Here is a 19,166-nt window from a genome sequence, read left to right as displayed (position 1 = left end):
TAGGACCTGTATCTATACCTTTCTAGAGACTGAGCTGAGGGTCAAGAGAAAAAAACCAGGCTGCCTCTAGCTGCACCTTTGTTGTGGAACTTTGAGCTCAAAACAAGCATTTCCCTAATTTCCTATTTCAGAGAACAAAAGACTCCTGGCCCAGAGAGACTGTGTAACCTGGGATCACAGAGTAAGTCAAGAATTGTCTTAGATTCAGAGCAGAAGTCATAGATTCAGAGCAGGAAAGGACTTTAGAAGTCATCAAGTGCCACCCTCTCATTTTAACAGATGCAGTTAAATGACTTGCTGAGGACCACACAGTTAGTTAATGTTTAAGGCAGGGTTTGAACTCAGGTCTTTCTGACTCCAAGTCCAGCAATATTTTCCTTAAGTCATCTAACTGTCAAATGAAATGATATTGGTAAAACACTTTGCCAAGGACCATACATATAAATGAGGGAAGGAGATTCAATGCCTTTCTGTGACCTATTTCTAGCTCTGCAGAGAAAGTCATGTGAACCAAGGGGGAAACAACATTTCTGAAGCCAAAAGGAAAAGAGTCTATAAAGTAGAAGGGTTTTGGCAGGATCGTATACACAAAATATGAGAACATACATGAAAACACACACTCCACTGCCTCCCAACTTCCTTATGCCCTACCCCCAGTAGGAAAGGCAGAGAATGGGAGCATATATAGAAAGAAGAAAATGACAGGAAGGGATGTGTGGTGGGGAGAGGGGGCTTTGAAAAGAAAGGAGAAAGGATTATGGAATGATGGCTATTTAAGGAGAAGGCAATTCCAGAATGCCAGAACTGGAAAGGGCTTGTGTGGTAGAAAAAACATTTGACCTAGATTTAAATATTGCTATTGTTAGCCTTCCCCTGTAGGATCATGAACAAACCACTTAACTCTTGGGCATCAGTTTTCTCATCTATAAAATGAAGGGAAAAGACCAAATTGTCTCTAAGGTACCTTTCAGCTTTTTTTTTAAACCTTACCTTCTGTCTTAGAATTGGTACTAAATACCAAGATAATAAGGACTGGTTCTAAGGCAGAATAGTGGTGAAGGCTAGATAATTGTGGTTAAGTGACTTTCCCAGAGTCACACAGCTACGAAGTGTCTGAGGCCAAATTTGAATCCAGGACCTTCCATCTCTAGGCTTGGCCCTTTCTTCACTGAGTCACCTACCTGTCCCCCTTTCTGATTTTTTTTCATTTCAAATTCCAAAGTATTCATTTAGCTTCACTAAATTTCTTATTGTTAGTCAGTCTATTTTTTTAAGACATAGTGATCATTTTGAATCTTGATTTTTCTGTTATCTAGTGCATTAACAATCTCTCTCAGCTGACTGAGATAGCTTTACTGGAGTGTGTCCACTGCACATGCAACAGCTTCTTAGAACCACAGGTGAGAGCTAGGTGATAGGTAAACAACAAAGGTAGATGAGCATCACTAAAAGGGGCTCAGCAAGCCCTTATCCCAGAGGTGTTAGTCCTCCCTGAATACCCCAAACATCTGGAATCAGATCTATGTTCAAGATCAGTCAAGATACTTTCTTAGAGGATGATCTTGAGTATATTACTTAATCTTTTTGAGATTAAGCTTCCTTAGCTATAAAATGTGCCTATCAGTACCTGCAACACATATGTCAAACAGTTGTGCTATGAAATCAACCAGATGAATTTGAATGGGCATTCATGAGTTCACGGATAACACTTTGTAAACCATTAAAGTACTATAGGAATCTGAGCAATTACTAGTAGAGTATCATCCACACCCTCTATCTAACTAGGTAGTCTCTAACAATTTCCATAGCAGTATTCCTTACCTTTAGCTCCTCTTTTTATCCTTATCTAAATACTCTGCACCAAGGTTTTTACCTTGGTTTCACAAACTTTCATGAAGATGCAGATCCTCAGAACCATCTCTTTTGAACAGGATGCAATTGAATACTCCACTCATGAGTTCTATCCACCAAACCACTCTGAATTCTATGAAGTTATATCTTTCTACTTCTTTGTACTAGAAGTCAAGTTCAGCTATTCAATATCCATATTCTGGGTATTGGCATATAGACATCAGGTCACACCTTTCATAGTCAAAAATACGGAGCAAAGGAGATTGGAGCAAGCAAGGTGTGGGATGATGGGGCATTAGGTAGAGGAGGGGAATTTGAAGGATCAGGTCATTCAAGATCACTACTTACATGGAGAAGTTGGTAATGAAGGCTGTCTTGGGCAGCTCCACCTGGAAGATGGCCTCTCGGGCCTCTTCTGCCTTATTGACTACACGGCTAGTGATGGTGGTATGGGCAAAGCGTGATGTGACCTTAGAGTCCACGGTGAGACTGTAGATATCAATATCATACTAGAATGGGATTGCCAGAATAGGGAAACAAAAATGGGAAAATGTTTGATAGTTTTCTCCCAATAACCCTCAGTCTTGCCCCTATAATGAATTGATCCACAGGGATCTCATTGGCCCTTTTTGCTGGTCTCATTATTTTCTGTGGACATCAGATGGAAACATGCAGAAGGGATATAGTTTAAAGTCTAGGACTTGGAAATTAGGAGCATATTCTGACATGTAAGACTGGGATATATTAGGAATGTAGATCTGAAAGACTTTGGGAAAGTTGTCAGACATCTCTGGACCTTAGTCTCTTACTCTTCAAGATCAGGAGACTGATACTTTATTCTAGTCTCTCATCAAGGGCTAATAGCAACATGGGGTGAAAGAAAGGAATGTTTTGGGGGTGAAATCTTCAGGAATTTCCCTTCCTTTGTCCTAAGGAACTACAATTCTCTCAGTAATAAAGCTAGACCAAAGTCAAATGTCCAGGACTTATGCGGAAGCTTTTCCCTGTCCATAGACAGGCTTTTCCTATTGACCCAAACTCTGTGGCGATTTTGCTCTGACTCTGTCTTTGGAGGTAAACAAGCACAGAGAAACCACTGGGTAAATATCCTGTAATATTTACCACTACCCCCATCCTCCTAGAATACTCATTATCGGATATCCATTCCCAGGTCCAGGACTTTCTCCGTCATCCTTAAAACACACTCATACCCTTTATAATAAATATTTATTTACAAATACACAAATATATTTTATTTGTACACAAATGCACACCCTCACACATTTGTACATGCACACTCTCACAAATATATAGTCATACATGTTCATGAACACATAGAGGTACCTCTTGAGCAGTGATGGGCCTGAGGGAGGCCAGTAGAAGAAGAAGAATGGGGAAGAGCTGGGCATGAGCTGCAGGCTCCATTTTGACTATACAAAGATAGGGAAGGGCCAGAATTTAGAGGCCTCTATAAATCAATAACTCCCCTCTTTCCCAGCCCTCCCTTTGTTCCCCTCTCACTCTCTATTCCTGTAGCTTCTAGAAAGCTGGTCCCAAGGTAATGTGTATTTACTGACTAAATGCAGCCAGCAGCTTATGATAAACTGCCAGGCCCCACCTCACCTTTGGTCTATTGAGAAACACCTCCCTGACATACACACTCTGAGGGGAAGATCCAGAATAGCTTCTCCTCAATCCCATAGAGTCATACCATTTCTCCCAGAGACCTCCCCTTTCTGAGTCCCCTCAATACAATTTTCTCAGCTCCAGAGGATGACACAGGGAATAAGAAGCCATATCTTTAATAGAAATTAAGAAGAGAATAGTCTTAAGATCAATTCATTTTTCATTTTAGTTCAGTTCAAAAATATTCATAATTATAGGAGTCACTTCCTAACTCATAGGGTTAGTCCCCAGTGGTTCCCAAGACTTTGGATCACTAAACTTCAATCTTACTCTCTCTTCTGGCTCCTTCTCTGCTACCTCCAAACATGCTAAGTTCTCCTCCATCCTTAAAAAAGTCTCATTTTAACCAAATCTTTCCACTAGCTATAACCTTCTATCTATTATTCCCCTTTCTGGCTGAACTCCTTGAGAAAACTGTTCATAATTTTCTTAATGGAATTTCTATCTCTTCCTGCTAGATTTTGGTTGATAATCTAAAGCAATGCTAATGATTTATGAAGGTATATTTTATATTCTTTGCTTTACTAAAGAAATTATTCCTTCTTCTTTTTTATGTTTTAAAAAATTATTAATAGAATTTATCTACAAGTGTCCCAGTCTCCCACCCCCTACCCCACATCACAAAGGCATCATCTTGGAGAAAGACATGTTCTTACAAATTATATCTCTCATGTGTCCATGTTTTAGTTCACTCTCTGAAGGTAACATTCATAATTTGTTCTTCAAGAATTAATTCTGTAACTATGCATTATGTTTTCTTGATTCTACTCAGTTCACCATTCATTATCTAGTGAGGTTCTTTGCAAGTTTTGTTAAAAGCAGCCTGTTTATTGTTCCTCACAATAATATACCATAATACTATAGCCAGTCCCCCAATTAATGGACATCCCCATAACGTTCAATTCTTTGTCACCTCAAAGAGAGCTACTATAGCTATTTTGAAAAATGTGGAGTTTTTTCCTCTTTCCCTGATCTCTTTGGGAAATAGATCTATTACTGGGTCTAAAGTGTATTATAAATGGTGAGGTTAATTTGTATCCAAGGGGGTTCAACCTTTCAGTATTGAGAGGGGGAAAGAAAGGAGACCCCACTTCTCAAAGCAGGGTTCAGGGGAGACAGCTAATGTTTAGGGTTGGCTCAGAAAGAGAGGGGGATTTTGAAGATGTTCCCCCTTCTTCCTTCCTTCCTTCCTTAACTAAAGTTGCTCTCCCCAATTCGCTCTTGTCCCTTTTGTCTCTCCCCCCCCACTACTCAAGACCAAAGGATCTCCCCTTGATCTGTTCACTCACACTCAGCTTGGGGAACAGATAACTTTTAATGTCAACTCAGTCAGGTAATAGGAAAGGAATAATGGGCAGGGAAGAATGGGAAAAGAAAAGTGGGGAAAAGGGGTCCCTATCTCTACCTAAACCCTTTCCCCTCCATCCTTGAATTTGGGGGGAACTCGGGACTTGGCAGCCTGAGCCCCACTGAGAGAAAGTCAGGTTGAATCACCCCTGGGCAACAGGATCTGAGGTAAAGTCTGCCCAGGTTTCTCTTCAGAAAGTCCCTTCAATTGGGAAGTGTTGTGTATGTGTGTGTTTGGGGAGGGATATTTCCAGTCACAAGCAGGAAAAGTGGGTAACCCTCAGGAGAAAGTCTTTTCCTTTCACCTTCTCCCTTTGGCTTCTCAAGACTAAGAGAGAGCAACTCCTCTACCAGCCAGAGTCTTCTTCTCCTCCAGATTCCACTCTCCTGGGACCCCTCCCCCATTGAGGTGATCAATTTCACACACTCTTCAGCCTGGCAATTTTCTTATGTGCCAGCCTCTGTCACAAAAGGAAGCAAAGATACTGTTTCTATACATTTTAGTTGATTCTCTATGGTTCTCAAAATAAATCATCATCATCTGTAAATTGGTTTCCTTTTTTCCTATTCCCTCAATTTCTTTTTCTTGGCTTATTGCTGTAGCTAGTATTTCTAGCATGATATCAAATGAAAGTCCCTTTCTTCCTTTAAGATGAAGCTCAGGCACCATTTTCTACATAAAATCTTTCTTAATTCCCCAACTGCTGTGCCCTCCTAACCATAGTACACTGAGTTTAATTCCTGGGTGAATATGTATTTGTTAACTTTATATTTATATAAATTTATATATATATATATATGTATATCTTTATATATAACTAAATATCTTAATACAAAATTATTATCATCAAAAGTAGGGTTTGTTTCTTTCTTTGTTTCTTCGTCCCTAACATCTAACTCACTATTTGGCACATGGTAGGTGTTTAATATATATATATATATATATTAATTGATTGATTCTTAGGTATTTATTTGTATATAGAAAAAGAAAGCTTTTGGCTGCCTGGGCTAGAAAGGATCTAATGGCTCCCAGGTTATTCTGGTTTTGCCTTAATGTTTTTGTTTCTTATTCATGTCTACTGATATAACTAAATAATTATACATACATTTTTAATAACCTCTGTTTAATGCAGCAGGGATTGGATGAGAGGAAGCATTTTTCTGGGATTAAAATGGTCACTGAGCCAAGAGTCTGACTTGATAAACCTATCTTAAATAAAGTCTTAGTCTATTAAACTAAATCTTGCTAATGTTTTGAAGTTAAATTTTCACAAATGACTTTTTGTGGCATCCTTAAAATTTTGATATGTTGTCTAAATGTTTTCATTTTCTTTGATTTTATGATTTGTTCTTTGACTCACATATTATTTGGGATTATATTATGTAAGGATGGGGGCAGGGAAGATTTGGAACCCTGACATGAGAACTGAGAGAGAACCAGTGACAGTTGGAGAGCAAGGGCTTCTGGGAGGAAAAAAACTGACCTGAGAGAGTTCTGAGGATCCTCTGGACTTTTGGTCTGGGGCTTGGACCTGACAGGACCAGGTTGGTGGGCTGAGGAATCACCAAAGCCACCTGAGAGGATCCTGATTCTACCTTCAAGCTTATAGCTGATCTCTCTTCAAACAAACATCTCCAACTTCCCTCAATCTGAGGAAAAGATATCTCAGACCCCTAAGAGGGGGGCTGTGGATGCTCCAAAAGGATAGCATTGCTCCCTTGTTCTTTCCTGCCTTCCTGAACCCATTCCTTTTATGGTCTCTTAAACCAAATAGATAATAAGCTTGTAGAGGTGTTATTTTAGCTGAAAAGGGATGGAGAAATCTGATTGAACAAGATTACATGCCTTTCAGACAAAGGACAGTATAGGATATAACAGGTCAGCCTATTCCCTCTTTCCCTTATCCATTCTACCTGAGATTCAATATTAAGCCCTTCATAAAGAAGTTAGATATTTGTTAAGCCTCTCAATACAGTTTGAAAGGGGAAACGTGGAGAACTAGGGTCAGATCTCACAAAGAGTTCCTGAGGCTGTTACTTCTGAGGCAAGACCCCTTGCTGGGGCCCCCCTTGGGATCCTCTCTGATGGAGAGGCACTGAAGTCATCCATAAGTGTAGCTGACCGGGGAGGTTGTCATCAAATCCCCTTCAGCCATTTCCTCAAGGGACACAGTGTGAGAGCTGACAACCTTTTATCACTGGGGAGAGGGAGACAACAGTTCTGCCTACACTAGCTTAGGCTCCTCCCCTCTCACACTGTTCCTGTTCCTGAATCCCTCTCCATGCTTCACTGACACTCCACCATTATCAGTGAAGGAAAGCCTTTATTATAACATCGAGAATATCCATTTTTACAATTATTTAGTTTCCATTTACATTTGAGTCCATACACAAAATACCCTTCATTGATTAAAATTTTACTGCATTGTAGTCAGGAAAGGATGGATGTGTTTGATTTTTCTACCTTTTTGCATTTGTTTGAGTTTTTATGCTCTAGAAATAGTTAATTCTTGTAAAGGTACTATACCAAGCTGATAAATAGTTATACTCTTTTTGATTCCCATTCAATAATGATAAAAGAACTACATGTTACAGCTATATATTTTTAAAATTACATTTAAGTTCTTTTTTTATGTTCACTTCCACTTCTTTTTTTTTTAATTTTAAACATTATTTTATTTGGTCATTTCCAAACATTATTCACTGGAAACAAAGATCATTTTCTTTTCCTCCCTGCTCCCCCCCCCCCCCATAGCCGATGCACGATTCCACTGGTTATCACATGTGTTCTTGATTCAAACCCATTTCTATGTTGTTGGTATTTGCATTAGAGTGTTCATTTAGAGTCTCTCCTCAGTCATGTCCCCTCCACCCCTGTAGTCAAGCAGTTGCTTTTCATCAGTGTTTTTACTCCCACAGTTTATCCTCTGCTTGTGGATAGTATTTTTTAGATCCCTGCAGATTGTTCAGGGACATTGCATTGCCACCAATGGAGAAGTCCATCACTTTCAATTGTACCACAATGTATCAGTCTCTGTGTACAATGTTTTCCTGGTTCTGCTCCTTTCGCACTGCATCACTTCCTGGAGGTTGTTCCAGTCTCCATGGAATTCCTCTACTTTATTATTCCTTTTAGCACAATAGTATTCCATCACCAACATATACCACAATTTGTTCAGCCATTCCCCAATTGAAGGGCATCCCCTCGTTTTCCAATTTTTGGCCACCACAAAGAGTGCAGCTATGAATATTCTTGTACAAGTCTTTTTCCTTATTATCTCTTTGGGGTACAAACCCAGCAGTGCTATAGCTGGATCAAAGGGCAGACAGTCTTTTATCACCCTTTGGGCATAGTTCCAAATTGCCCTCCAGAATGGCTGGATCAATTCACAACTCCACCAGCAATGAATTAGTGTCCCCACTTTGCCACATCCCCTTCAGCATTCATTACTTTCCATAGCTGTCATGTTAGCCAATCTGCTAGGTATGAGGTGATACCTCAGAGTTGTTTTGATTTGCATCTCTCTGATTATAAGAGATGTAGAGCACTTTTTCATGTGCTTAGTAATAGTTTTGATTTATTTGGCTGAAAACTGCCTGTTCATGTCCCTTGCCCATTTATCAATTGGAGAATGGCTTGATTTTTTGTACAATTGATTTAGTTCTTTGTAAATTTGAGTAATTAAACCTTTGTCAGAGGTTTTTATGAAGATTGTTTCCCAATCAATTTGTTGCTACCCTTCTGATTTTGGTTACATTGGTTTTGTTTGTACAAAACCTTTTTAATTTGATGTATTCCAGATTATTTATTTTGCATTTTGTAACTCTTTCTAAGTCTTGCTTGGTTTTGAAGTCTGTCCCTTCCCAAAGGTCTGACATGTATGCTATGCTGTGTTTGCCTAATTTTCTTATAGTTTCCTTCTTTATGTTCAAGTCATTCACCCATTTTGAATTTATCTTGGTGTAGGGTGTGAGGTGTTGATCTAAACCTAATCTTTCCCACACTGTCCTCCAATTTTCCCAGCAGTTTTTATGAAATAGTGGATTTTTGTCCCCAAAGCTGGGATCTTTGGATTTCTCATATACTGTCTTGCTGAGGTCACTTACCCCAAGTCTATTCCACTGATCCTCCTTTCTGTCTCTTAGCCAGTACCAGATTGTTTTGGTGACCGCTGCTTTATAATATAGTCTGAGATCTGGGATTGCAAGGCTCCCTTCCTTTGTATTTTTTTTTTCATTATTTCCCTGGATATCCTTGATCTTTTGTTATTCCAAATGAACCTTGTTATGGTTTTTTCTAAATCAGTAAAAAAATTTTTGGAAGTTCCATGGATATGGCACTAAATAGATAGATGAGTTTGGGTAGGATGGTCATTTTTATTATATTGGCTCGTCCTACCCATGAGCAGTTAATGTTCTTCCAATTGTTCAAGTCTAGTTTTAGTTGTGTGGAAAGTGTTTTGTAGTTGTGTTCATATAGTTCCTGTGTTTGTCTCGGAAGATAGATTCCTAAGTATTTTATTTTGTCTAAGGTAATTTTGAATGGGATTTCTCTTTCTAGTTCTTGCTGCTGAGCTGTGTTGGAATTATATAGAAATGCTGATGACTTATGTGGGTTTATTTTGTATCCTGCAACTTTGCTAAAGTTGTTGACTATTTCGATTAGCTTTTTGGTTGAATCTCTAGGATTGTTTAAGTAGACCATTATGTCATCTGCAAAGAGCGATAATTTGGTCCCCTCCTTGCCTATTTTAATGCCTTCAATTTCTTTTTCTTCTCTAATTGCTACTGCTAGTGTTTCTAATACAATGTCAAGTAATAGAGGTGATAATGGGCATCCTTGTTTTACTCCTGATCTTTTAATGGGAATGGATTTAGTTTATCCCCATTGCAGATGATATTAGTTGATGGTTTTAGATATATACTATTTATTATTTTTAGGAATGACCCTTCTATTCCTATGCTTTCTAGTGTTTTTAATAGGAATGGGTGTTGTATTTTATCAAAGGCTTTTTCTGCACCTATTGAGATAATAATGTGGTTCTTGTTGGTTTGCTTGTTGATGTGGTCAATTATGTGGATAGTTTTCCTAATATTTAACCAGCACTGCTTCCCTGGTATAAATCCTACTTGATCATGGTGGATGACCCTTCTGATCACTTGCTGGAGTCTTTTTGCTAGTATCCTATTTAAGATTTTTGCATCTATATTCATTAGGGAGATTGGTCTATAATTTTCTTTCTCTGTTTTTGGCCTGCCTGGCTTTGGAATTAGTACCATGTTTGTGTCATAAAAGGAGTTTGGTAGAACTCCCTCTTTGCTTATTATGTCAAATAGTTTGTATAGTATTGGGATTAACTGTTCTCTGAATGTTTGATAGAATTCACTGGTGAATTCGTCAGGCCCTGGGGATTTTTTCTTAGGAAGTTCTTTGATGGCCTGTTGGATTTCTTTTTCTGATATGGGATTATTTAAGAAATCTATTTCTTCTTCTGTTAGTCTAGGCAATTTATATTTTTGTAAATATTCATCTATATCACCTAGGTTGGTATATTTATTGCCATATAGTTGGGCAAAGTAGTTTTTAATGATTGCCTTAATTTCCTCTTCATTGGAGGTGAGATCCCCCTTTTCATCCTTGATGCTGTTAATTTGCCTTTCTTCTTTCCTTTTTTTAATTAGATTAACCAGTACTTTCTCTATTTTGTCTGTTTTTTCAAAGTACCAGCTTCTAGTCTTGTTTATTAGCTCAAAAGTTCTGTCACTTTCGATTTTATTAATTTCTCCCTTAATTTTTAGGATCTCTAGTTTGGTTTACTTTGGGGGGTTTTTAATTTGTTTGTTCTCAAGTTTTTTGATTTGCATTTCCAATTCCTTGATCTCTGTCCTCCCTAATTTGTTAATATATGCACTCAAGGATATGAATTTTCCTCTAAGTACTGCCTTGGCTGCATCCCAAAAGGTTTGAAAGGATGTCTCGCCATTGTCATTTTCCTCAACAAAATTATTAATTGTTTCTATGATTTCTTCTCTAACTAACCGATTTTGGAGTATCATATTATTTAATTTCCAATTAATTTTTGATTTGGCTCTCCATGTACCCTTACCGATCAATATTTTTATTGCCTTGTGATCTGAAAAGGCTGCATTTATTATTTCCGCTTTTCTGCATTTGAGTGCCATGTTTCTGTGACCTAGTGTATGATCTATTTTTGTGAATGTGCCATATGGTGCTGAAAAGAAGGTGTATTCCTTTTTGTCCCTATTTATTTTTCTCCATATGTCTATTAACTCTAATTTTTCTAAGATTTCATTCACCTCTTTTACCTCTTTCTTGTTTATTTTTTGGTTTGATTTATCTAAATTTGATAGTGGTTGGTTCAAGTCTCCCACTAATATGGTTTTACTGTCTATTTCCTCCTTTAATTCTCCTAGTTTCTCCATTAAAAATTTGGATGCTATACCATTTGGTACATACATGTTGATTAGTGATATTTCCACATTGTCTATACTCCCTTTTAACAGAATATATTTACCTTCCCTATCCCTTTTGATCAGGGCTATTTTTGCTTTGGCTTTGTCAGATATCATGATTGCAACTCCTGCCTCTTTTCTATCAGTTGAGGTCCAAAAGGTCTTACTACATCCTTTAATTCTAACCTTGTGAATATCAACCCGCCTCATATGTGTTTCTTGAAGACAACAAACGGTAGGGTTTGGGGTTCGATTCCAATCTGCTATTTGTCTATGTTTTATGGGTGAGTTCATCCCATTCATGTTCAAAGTTATGATTGACATTTGTGGATTCGCTGGCATTTTGATATCTTCCCCTATTTCTGACCTTTCTTCTTTAGCTATCTCCTTTTGAACCAGTGATTTACTTTAGGTCAGTCCCCCTAGAGATGCTTCCCTTTCTAGCCCTTCCATTTTTAGGCTCCCTTCCCCTCCCCCCTTTCTTTCTCCCCCTCTTTATACTCCCTCCCTCCCCCTCCTTAATTTTCCTTTCTTTCTTGCCCTATTGGATAAGATAGAATTCAGGATCCCACTGGATCTAGATGTTCTTCCCTCTTAGATTTGATTTCACTGAGAGTAAGGTTTAAGTAATTCCCCACTTCATGCTCTCTTCCTCTCCTTCTCATATGAGAGTTCTTCCCCTTCCCTTCCCATGTGTATCTTTATATGGGAAAGATTATTCTATTAAGTCTCCCCCCCTATTTCTTGAAGTAAATCTTAGTATTATCGATGGTTCCCCCCTCCCTTTTCCTTTCTTTGCCCCCACTTTCCCCAAATCTTCTTAATGCCCCAATCTTTCCCTATGCATGTTTCTTCTAACTACTCTTATGATGAATACAATTTTTGAGAGTTACACAAAACATTTTCCCCACATATTAATATATATAATTTGATATAAATGTAGTCATATAGAAGAGAGTTTGACTTAAAGAAAAAGATAAGATTTATCTCCTTTTCCCTTTCTTTCATATTTACCTTTTCATGTTTCTCTTGCTTTCTGTGCTTGGATATCAAATTTTCCACTAAGTTCTGGTCTTTTCTTAGCAAATGCTTGGAAATCTTCTATTTTGTTGAATGTCCATACTTTCCCCTGGAAGTATATAGTCAGTTTTGCTGGGTAGTTGATTCTTGGTTGGAGACCCAGCTCTCTTGCCTTTCTAAATATTTTGTTCCATGATTTGTGGTCTCTTAGTTTGTTAGCTGCTAAGTCATGTGTGATCCTTATGCAAGCCCCCCTATATCTGAAGCTCCTCTTCTTGGCTTCTTGTAGGATTTTCTCCTTTTCTTGGAAGCTCTTGAATTTGGCAATTACATTCCTAGGGGTTGTCTTTTGGGGATTTAGTATAGAGGGTGTTCTATGAACCCTTTCTATTTCTATTTTGCCCCCTTGCTCCAGAATGTGTGGGCAATTTTCTTCTATAATCTCCTGTAGAATAATATCGAGTTTATTGTTTATCTCTGGTTTTTCTGGGAGACCGGTAATTCGGAGGTTGTCTCTTCTTCCTCTGTTTTCCAAGTCTGTGACCTTTTCAGTGAGATATTTTATGTTTTCTTCTAATTCATTAATTTTTTGGGTTTGCTTTATTGATTCTTGCTGTTTTATGATCTCACTTTCTTCAAGTTGCTTAATTCTGGTCATTAGGGACTGGTTTTGCTTTTCAGCTTTGTCTGCCCTTCTATTGGATGCTTTGAGCTCTTTTTCCAATTGAGCAGTCTTATCTGTCAGACTGCTGATCTCTTTCTCCCATTTTTCTTTCCAGGTTTCCATCTTTTGGGTAAGTTCCAGTTTGAGATCTTCCAGAGCTTGTTGATAGTTTCCATTTTGGGAGGCATGTTCTGATTTTTTTTTTTTTTTGGATTTCATCCTCATTCTCTTCTTTTCCTTGGGTACTCCCACCATAAAAGTTTTCAATAGTCACCTATTTCCCTTTCTTCCTGGAGGCTTGATTTTGGGCCATGTGAGCCATCCCTTTGGTGGTTTTATTCCCCTTTCCTTTTTGGTCTGGGGTCTGGGTGAAATGGGCGGGTTTTCTGTGAATTTAGGTTGCCTCAGACTAGTTCTTCCCAGCCTCCGAGGTTTCTTAGAGCGCTGGGCCCCTGATCACAGCCAAACTGCCCAGGTGTTCAGCTCTGCCCAGATAATCAGTGCGTGGTCCACCCCTGGTGTTTAGCTCTGCCCAGATGCTCAGTGCAACCGCCCCGAGTACGGCTCCCTGGGGCCCCTGTGCTCAGCTCTGGATTCTCCCGTGAAACCGCCCTGAGACATTTTTTCCCTGGCAGTCCCCAGATCCTAAGGACCCTGGAGTGCCCCCCCCCCCCCGACAGAGACGTTCCCCACTCACTTGCTGTCCCAGTGAGCGCTCCGGTAGCTCACTCTGGTTTGGTGGGGTAGGTGGGGGGAGGAGAAGGGAGGCTCAGTTCACGTTTCTGTGCAAGCCTTTCCTCCTTCTAGTCCTTCTGTTCCTCCAAAGGTGATTTTTATGCTCCTTTGATGTAGTTTATTTCATTCGGTGCCGGGGAGAGGAAGCGTGTGGCGTCTAGATTGCAGCCATGATTACCCAGAAGTCACATTTAAGTTCTTAACTTCTTTCTTATGCTTTTCTTAGATGAGTCTAGCTTACACGGGGATGAATTAGTATAGTCTTGAATAGGATCAGGATCTGTGCATTCCTTCCTGTAATTCTATTAATTTTTTTACATATTTAAATGGTTTGCCATTCTTTGCATAGATAATACGAATGAATGTTGTTTTATTATCTATCAATCAAGCATGCTATAGTTTCCTTTTTAACCATGTCTGTGATTACTGTCACCTTGTCTGAGATATTGAGACTTTGCTACCCTGGTTTTTTAATTTCATCTGAGGCATATTAATTCTTTGCTAGTCAGATTCCTTGTTCCTAGTATTAGTGACCACGCCTTGAAGACTTAATCCCTTCATCTCCATAACTCCTATCTGGGGTCCCTGTGCTCTGATTAGTGAGCAGCTCCAAGGACTCCCTATTCCAGGTATGGCCCAGAGATGCTTTAGTCTACTTCCTGCTGGTCTTCTCACCAGCTGCTTTGCCATTACACATCCGTGTTCCCTCCTTTCCAGATGTAGAACCATAATCAAATCAATACTGCCATTACTCGTAGAAAGAGGTTATCCATTTACTCCCCTATGGCTCTACTCATCAACTGTCCAAGCCCAAATACCCCTCCACAGCTACCACTTCCCTATATGTGTTCAGCAAGCAGGGACTGTATTACTTTGTGTTTTTACATTTTAGGCTTTTTTGGCACGAAGTAATTCTTCATAAATACTTTATCACTTTAAAAAATTCACGCTGCCTACAAAGAGGGAGAGATGAAGCTGAGTAACTGAGAGACAAATAGAAAAGACCCACCCCCCCTCCCAAAGTGCCATCTTGTATTGCTTGGGATCACATAACATTGGAAGATAGGTGTTTGAGATCATTTGATGCTTATAACTGAATAGGATTAGGCAACCCAGTGAGCAGGAACTTCTGCAACTGACCAAAAAATGACAGCTGAGTCAACTGTAGTCCATGTTATGATAGTGACCCCTCTAGATCACTCCCCTAATTTGTGCATGATTTTGATCTGATGGGATGTATCCCCCAGAAAACAGTTGCTACTTGCTGTTCATGGCTACTTCTATGACCTCAGCTTGCAAGACCTCCTCCGTATACTTCCCATCAACAGTCTCTCACAGAAAACATTTACACAAAGTGGCAGTGCAAAAATAATAATTTAAAAACATCTCCCTGTCGCCTATCAGTCTGGGGCATGGTCTCCCACAAACACCAAAGAGTCCATGGGAAGAGTGGGTTCTAACTTAGAGCACGATGTTAGGTACTTGTGTACCTCATATGCAACAAGGGCAATTCATGACTCCTAATAGGGAAGGCCTTGGAAACCCCCTCTCTTTTCCTAGCATCTCAAGTTGCCTTTTCAGGATCTATTCCTTCTCACAATCCAGCTCTGGATTACAAAAGACCACAATCCTTGAAGAGGCTTTCTCCCTTGTGTGACTGTACTTCTGCATCACTTACTGTTCAGAGTATGTGTCTCTACTCCTTCCTAGATGCAGTGTCTCCTCCTGATGCAGGAGCTCCCCATCAGAGCGACAGAGGGGGAAAGGAGGGGTGAAGATAGAAATTCCTTCCTCTCCCCTCCACAGGTCTCCCTCACAGGAAGTTGCCAGTTTACAACTTCTCCTATTTGGAGGCAGGTAGGTGGTGCAGTGGATAAAGCACTGGGCATGAAGTCCAGAAGGCCAGCTTCAGACTCTTACTAGCTATGTGTCCCTGGGCAAATTATTTTATCTCCGTCCATCTCAGATCCTACTACTATCAAATGGCTATAATACTAGCATCTTCTTCACCAGGTTGTTGTGAGGATGAAATGAGGTCATATTTTTAAAAGCACTCAGCACAGTCCCTGGTACAATTTGTTACTGTTTAGTCCCCAAATCTTGTCTTATTCTTCATGATCCAATTTGGGGTTTTCTTGGCAAAAATATGGGAATGGTTTGCCACTTCCTTCTCCAACTTATTTGACAGATGAGGAATCTGAGGCAAACTTGTCTAGGGTCACACAACTGGGTCAAATTTGAACTCAGGTCCTTCTGACTCCAGGTCCAAAACTACTCTCTGTACCACCTGGCCCCTTGGTGCATATTAAATGGTTAATGAATGCTTGTTTCTCCTTCCCTATTGAAAAGACATTTAATGGGGCAACTAGGTGGCATGAAAAAACAGGAGTTTTTCAAACTGCTGATATTCATCCCAGGCTTAGCTATTTAAAGTTCTAATCAGACAGGCATTTGCATCTCACAAAAGAACAGAAATCATCCTTTACAGTTCCACTCCTCATTAATACCTTCCGGATCATCCATGGCAACATCAGTTAAGGTGAGGAAGGAAACAGGGGAGGTGATGGGGTATCAGAGCCTCGCAGTCCTAGAACAGTTTTGTCATGTGCTCCATACACAGTTGTCTCATGGTTGTTCAGGCGTTTCAGTCACATTTGACTCTTCATGGCTCCAGTTGAGGTCTTCTTGGCTAAGAAACTGGAGTGGCTTGCCATTTCTCTTATGCTAAAAAAGATGTAGGGATGAAATCTCCTTGAAGGGGTCATTATGGAGGAAAGACTTTGTAAATCAGAAAGTTCTATGTCAACATGAGCGAATAGTATTTTGTTTGGGACCTCAAAAGATAGAGGCAGCCCAGGGGAGGGTAATTTGGATGGTGAGCAGATGATCATTAAAGGAGCTAGGGAGAAAGGAACTAGAAGGAACTAGTGTCAAGAAAAGAGTCTTGGAGTTCAAGTGGGGGGATAGAGAGACATGATCATTGTCTTCTCATGTTTGCAGGTTGTCATGGAAAACAGAAATTGTTCCAAAAGAGCTGAAGTCAGATCATTTTAGGGAAGGTACAAAGAGATAGCTTTAAGTTTGATGGAAGAAAAAAACTTCTCTAATAATAAGATGATTGACAAACTTTATAGTTAAAAAAATCTAAATCATAAAGTTCCTTAATACTGTTCAAAAATAGAATTTGGGGGATGAAAGTATAAAGTTCCCTAATATTTGGGGTCTCCATACAAATGGGCAGCTAGGAGGCATCATGCATAAAGCATCAGACTTGAAGTTAGAAGGACATGAATTCAATCCAGCCTCAGACATTGAGTGTGTGACTCAGGGAAAGTCACTTAACTCTGTTTGCCTCAGTTTTCTCTTCTGTAAAATGAGCAGGAGAAAGAAATTGCAAATCATTCCAGTATCTTTTCCAAGAAAATTCTGAATAGGGTCACAAGGGTTCAAAAATGACTCAAGGACAACAACTTCATGCAAATACTAGATAACTAATTGTCAGGGTTACTATAAAGGAGATTTCTGCTCAAACAAGAGGAAGTTGGATTAGAGTTCCTCTCAAGTCCATCTAGTTCCAGGATCCTAAAGTTGTCTCATCCTAAGATTCCATAATTGTATGGTTCTACACATAAGTGCACCCCAAACTCATCAGAAAATCCTTGGAGAACCATGTGAGAGTTTTCTTCATTGAGGGGTGAGATGAAAAATTCCTGACCAATTAATCTCCCTCCTCCCTCCTCCCTCCCAGTTAATGAAATCACAAAAATTATTGTTCATTAGAGAGGTAAAACCTTTTTATGCCTTTATGATATATAAAATTCTCTTTGATAGAATCAGAGAACAGCTAGCTACTGGCTGATAAAAGACAGGCCACAGACGTGGTGACTCTCAGACAGGAATTGCTCATTTTTGTTAGCTGTATTATTTGTGTGCACGATAGACCTCTTTAGTAGCCAACAGACCCCTTCTGTGTAATTAGAAAATTCTGTACCCTTGGACTTCATCTCCCAGCATCCCTTTCCCTTCGTCCTCAGTTTGTGTTTGTTACATGTGTATATATATTTTTGTGGCTCCTCCCTCTCCCTCTTTCTTTTTCCCATGTGCATGGCTGGGTAAGCTCTCTCTGTTTCTCTAGCCTTTTATTTTCCTTTTTGCTTCAAGTTATTATTTAAGAAATCTTGTTAAATAAAGTATTACTTGAGTATTTTGGATATTAATTTTTCATCTACACTTCTCAACAATAATATTTTAGTTACAAAGGACTACAAAAGAAGCCAGTTATATTGAAATATAGTTATTGGACTATTTCTAAAAGAAGTTCACAGATCATAAGTTAAAAATGCTTTCTCTAGAGATACGCCCAGACAGTTGTGACAGGAAGCAATTCCAAGGAAGACATGAGAGAAGAAAATTCGCCCTGGTCATTAGTAGTTGAATGAAAAGGAGCAGCTCCAGGGAGCTTGCCTAAGTATCCTGCCCAATAGAGACCTGCTATAACCAAAGAAGATATGGGGTGTGTGGGTATGACTTGGGTGGGGGATGAAAGGAGGAGGCAGAGAGGAGAGGGGAACAGGAAACATCGGAGGTGATGGGATATCAGAGCCTTGCCATGCTAAAGTCGAATTGTTTTGTCACGTGTTCCATACATAGTTGTCTCATTGTTGTTCAGTCATTTCAGTAACATTCAACTCTTTATGGCCTCATTTGAGGTCTTCTTGGCAAAGAAACTGGAGTGACATGCCATTTCCTTTTCCAGTTCATTTTACAGATGAGGAAATTGAGGCAAACAGGGTAAAGTGACTCACTCAAGATCACACAGATAGTAAGTGTCTGATGCCAGATTCGAACTCACGAAGCTGAAGTCTTCCTGATGCCAGGCCTGACACTCTATCCACTGTGCCACCCAGCTGCCCCATGGTTGTTTCAGTTTATTTTCAGTTTGTGCCTAATATTCCCATTGATAATGAATGTATTAGTGAGTATGTCTCAGGTTTCTGACAGGAATGCTTTGTAACTACTGTTCTTACTATACCCTCACTTTGAGGCAATTCTCCCCCTACAAACCAGAACTTAAAGGTGTGAGCATTAGTAGGAGTTTGAAAAGTAAAGACTCACCAAGGACCTTTGGAGCCTGAAGAGACAGTTACTCCTTTAAGAGATCCAAAGCAAGTTTGAATGGGAGTGCTAAGGACAGCTCCAGAGGAAGGGTTACATTTATTCTCTAGTGATTTCTGGAAATTAATTATCCATTTCTTTTTATCAAAGGTCTGCAGGGAGAAATGATTTCATTCTTTGTACTTGAATCCCCAGGACGTTGCACCATGAGTGGGGCATCGTAAGTGACGCATACACGTTTGGTGACCCTCCTTTGAAAGATCTCTCGGCATTC

At 39.5% G+C, this 19,166-nt stretch overlaps 1 protein-coding gene across 1 annotated transcript in view; it reads right to left on the bottom strand.

Annotated features, from left to right (window-relative positions):
- LOC100030851 (inter-alpha-trypsin inhibitor heavy chain H4) overlaps window positions 1–3,334 on the bottom strand; it is a 28,733-nt gene extending 25,399 nt beyond the window's left edge. The window contains exons 1-2 of the mRNA XM_056804896.1: window positions 3,196–3,334; window positions 2,200–2,360 (exon numbers count right to left, since the gene is read on the bottom strand). Of these exons, the coding sequence (XP_056660874.1) occupies window positions 2,200–2,360; window positions 3,196–3,276 (242 nt within the window). The 5' untranslated portion in view covers window positions 3,277–3,334. The remainder of the gene's footprint in view (window positions 1–2,199; window positions 2,361–3,195) is intronic.
- Window positions 3,335–19,166: the final 15,832 nt, after the last annotated feature.

Source organism: Monodelphis domestica, chromosome 7 (genome assembly GCF_027887165.1).
Source record: "Monodelphis domestica isolate mMonDom1 chromosome 7, mMonDom1.pri, whole genome shotgun sequence".
Taxonomy (NCBI): Eukaryota; Metazoa; Chordata; class Mammalia; order Didelphimorphia; family Didelphidae; genus Monodelphis; species Monodelphis domestica.
The sequence above is the reverse complement of the archived record's forward strand: the minus strand, read 5'-3'. Positions and strand labels throughout refer to the sequence as shown.